This window comes from Propithecus coquereli, unplaced genomic scaffold, assembly GCF_000956105.1.
Source record: "Propithecus coquereli isolate 6110/MARCELLA unplaced genomic scaffold, Pcoq_1.0 Scaffold202, whole genome shotgun sequence".
Taxonomy (NCBI): domain Eukaryota; kingdom Metazoa; phylum Chordata; class Mammalia; order Primates; family Indriidae; genus Propithecus; species Propithecus coquereli.
Window position 1 is genome coordinate 530,053 of NW_012145190.1, and position 3,693 is coordinate 533,745.

The following is a 3,693-nucleotide window of genomic DNA, read 5'->3' on the forward strand; positions in this document are numbered from 1 at the left end:
CCTTGTTTTTCAAAGTCTTATGAGGTTACGTTCTCCATAAATGATCCTTTGTAGATGTGAATTTTCTAGAGAAAGGCTATGTACAGAGTGGCTACCACTTACAGCTTTGGGCCTGGAGCACGTGCGTTTCCATTCATTCTCAACGATGCCAGCTACCACAAGTTCCTGGAGGAAGGCAAAGATCAGCATCACTGACAAAGTGCCCTGAAAAACAACAGAAGAATGAAGGTGAAAATGCAGTCACGACACAAAGAACATGGTTGGTGTTCAGGAAATTACTTTTGGCTAAATTAGATGATTAAAAGATTAATTCTTTAGGTAAGTAATGACTAGCTGTGAGAACTGCTAGCCTAGAAGATGATGTCTTTATAACCTTAACCTTTAATACAACTTCTGGCACACAACAGATGGTTAATGCATGGTGCTGACAGAAAGTAAGGTAGGAATAATCAGTTGGAGAATCAATTCTATGTAGGAAATAATCACTACTGAGTCCCGAATTAAACCGTATCCAGATTTAGGTGATATGGCATCACACCATGAAAACCTCTCCACATTTGGGAAATGCATTTTTTCCCCTTCAAATTCTACACTAAAAACTCTGAGCAAAAGATGTTCAAAACATCTCAGGTATTTCCTCCCTGTTTATCTTAATAACAATGATAGGATAATAATGCTGTTAATGCTATTAATAATAACATTAAAGAAATGCTTGTATCATACTTCCTGTGTACCAGACACTCTTTTAAGTACTTTGCGGACATTAACTCATTTATTCCTCAAAACAATCCTACGAGTGTTACCATCCCCACGTTATAGTTGGAGAAATTGAGGCAGAATGTGGTTGAAGTTCTTGCCCAAAGCTACATAGGCAATAAGTAGCAAACCCAGAAAGTCTGGATCTGGAGTTGATGCTCATAATAAAAATGCCTTCCTTCTTCCCTGGAAAGAAATCCAGTTTCACACTTACCAAAAACACAGATTGTATGGTGTAACAGTATTGCATAGATGGAGAACTTTTCTCAGAGGACCCAGCTGGTTCACAGTTGTATATGTTAATATATGGCATGGGAACTTTAATAAGATTCTGACTCTCCATTTTTAAAAAATGGGAGATTTTAATGTTAAGTATGTCCATGATTGAAAGAATCATTCCAGAAATGGCAGCAAAGAGGCTCAATGAGTTCATTATCATTTTTCCTTTGGCCTGAAATAGAGATAAAGATTTACTAATTAGATTTGATTTCCATGGATGATATAAGTTAGGAAGGAATTCCAGATGACATTCCCCTGACTCACAAAGGTACTACACCTAAATCATACTAAAGTTCTTCTCTCAGTTGTTTTTAGCCTCGTGATCACTATAAAATAAAATCACCTCTCTGTTCTGTTCCTTTCTCAGTCCTCCCCATCTCAGTTTATGTCATCACCATCGATTAATTTTATCAAGCCATAATTCTAGGAGTGATCCTTAATTCTTATATCTTGTATCCTTGCATTTTCTTCACTGTGACTGCCATCATCCTAGTAGGCATTCAATAAATATTTGTTGCATGAGTGAAGAAAAATCATATCCAGATTGTCTGTCTTCATAAGAAGATAGAGTGGAGAGAGAAAAGGAGATTCTTACATGAGACTTAAGTGGGGTGGTACTGTGGGTATAGGTTAGGAAGGTGCAGATAGAACCCTCTAGGTCTGCACCATCAAATGAAAATAAAAACCAACAGCAATGATAACAATATTTTCCCCATTGACACAGGTTGCAATCAGCCAAAGTCAACCATCTTTCAAAATACATTTAGGACTCATGTCTCTGGATAGCATAGGTAAGAAAATGTCAGTGTGAATGTACCTTACAGGAATGATAAAAAGTTGAAGCAGGAAAATACATATAACAAGTGCCATAATGATATGGAATTATTGATGATTATTTTATGACACACATATTTCGTCTCCAGCTATTTGACCTTCAGATGGTAAGTCAGTAGGTCTGGATATATTTGGAGAATAGAGTCAGTTGATTTTCCTAAACAGTTTTTTCCCCCAAAACTGAGTTTGTCAGACCACTTTTAGGAGGAATCATCTCAATCCACTCAGTCCCTCACTGACTTTGAAAGTGAATCACCATAGTAAGTAAAAGAAACTGTTGGGGGAGGATTTTCATGGGAGGGAATTTTCTGGAAGCTCTGTTTCACCTACATAGAATTGCCAGCACAGCCTCTTACTGAGTATAGATGAGCCCCTGGGAGTTAAGTGAGCAAGACCACTTCTAGCTTCTTATAGCCTCTGAAACACTGCCACTCACATAACTCCTTGTCATCCTCATGCTAGTTTCATAGTTTCACATTAGGTAGCAAGGACTATTACCTCCATTTTATAGTTGAAAAACTCAAAGGTACATAGAGGTAAACTGACATGTTCAAGGTTACAGCTAAAAATTAGCTTAGTTAGAGTGTGAATCAATCACAACATTGATCAGACAACTTTCCTAAAGGTGGTCTGGAGAAATGACATGGCTTTCAAAAATGTCTGTTATTTTCACACAGTATTTAACATTCACAAGACTGTAAGTACAGTCTTCACAGGTCTGCCTTTAGTTCTGTTTCCATAACATACTTCAGGAAGATGTCACTTCCAAATTTTTCATGAATAAAATCACAACAGCACTGTGGAGGAAACGTTTGCCTTTTTAGGGTTGAGAGTCTGTGATTCCAAGGCTCTTTAAGGGTCCCTGGGAGTTTACAACTGAGAAAATAGGTATTTCTCTGATGTGGAGAAAGAAGAACATATGGTTACTTGCCAAACTCTTCCTGGAGTTTTTCTCTGCTGCTGCCAGGAGTGATCCAGAAATAATGTACTGTAAAAAGAGAAGTAATGGATGAAGGGGTGTGGGCGAGGTAGGAGAAAGGGGAAAGAGGGGGGTCATTTCTTAACATCGAGAGCTGGTCAGAAAGAAGCCATCTACAGTTTCAGCCACTTTCACTAAACTACCCACCCATTTTTATCAGGTTCATGAATTTTTCAGCAGTCATGTTTCTCCTTTTTCAGGCTCAAATATATTCAATTCATGCCTTTTACTCGACCCTCTGGGGTGCTATGACTAGGAATACAATAAGGCCAAAGAAACAGAACCCCTATTTCCTTGTCAATTAATACTCACAGTGTGAATTTAAAGGTTTTATTTTTAGTTTTTCTTTCTTTTTACTTTGAATTTGTGGAAATGCTCTTTGGGAGTCACAGTGATTTAGATGACTTTGATGCCAACAAAGAGTGAGTCGATGTAGAATACTTGACCTTAATGTCATAGACACACGTTGGCTGCTACAGGAAGTGACAATTATTTCTCTTCTTCCTTTTCTAATGTTTAAGTGGCAGAGTGGAGAAAATTCTTGTTCTAACCCTTCTCTCCTTGTTCTGAAAATTTCAATCCTGGACTCATCTTTATAGTAGCAACTATGAAAAGTGTCATGGGGAAAATAAACATCACTGCCCCATGCCACACCCAGACAGGGTTACAAGTTTAGAAAACTTGCACATGAAACAGCCATAGTAACTAAACAGAATTGTATGGTAGAAGGAGCAGGAGGGAGAAAGTGGGATGTTCCCACTCCCTCTTGCATTCCAAAACATCATACCATACCGTCCAAATATCCGGTGACTCCCTCCCCACCAAAATTCACTGTGGAGGGGTCC

At 38.3% G+C, this 3,693-nt stretch overlaps 1 protein-coding gene across 1 annotated transcript in view; it reads right to left on the reverse strand.

The window, feature by feature from the left end:
- LOC105809939 (B-lymphocyte antigen CD20-like) overlaps nucleotides 1–2,926 on the reverse strand; it is a 22,001-nt gene extending 19,075 nt beyond the window's left edge. The window contains exons 1-3 of the mRNA XM_012643848.1: nucleotides 2,801–2,926; nucleotides 971–1,207; nucleotides 103–204 (exon numbers count right to left, since the gene is read on the reverse strand). Coding sequence (XP_012499302.1) covers nucleotides 103–204; nucleotides 971–1,207; nucleotides 2,801–2,926 — 465 coding nt within the window. The remainder of the gene's footprint in view (nucleotides 1–102; nucleotides 205–970; nucleotides 1,208–2,800) is intronic.
- Nucleotides 2,927–3,693: the final 767 nt, after the last annotated feature.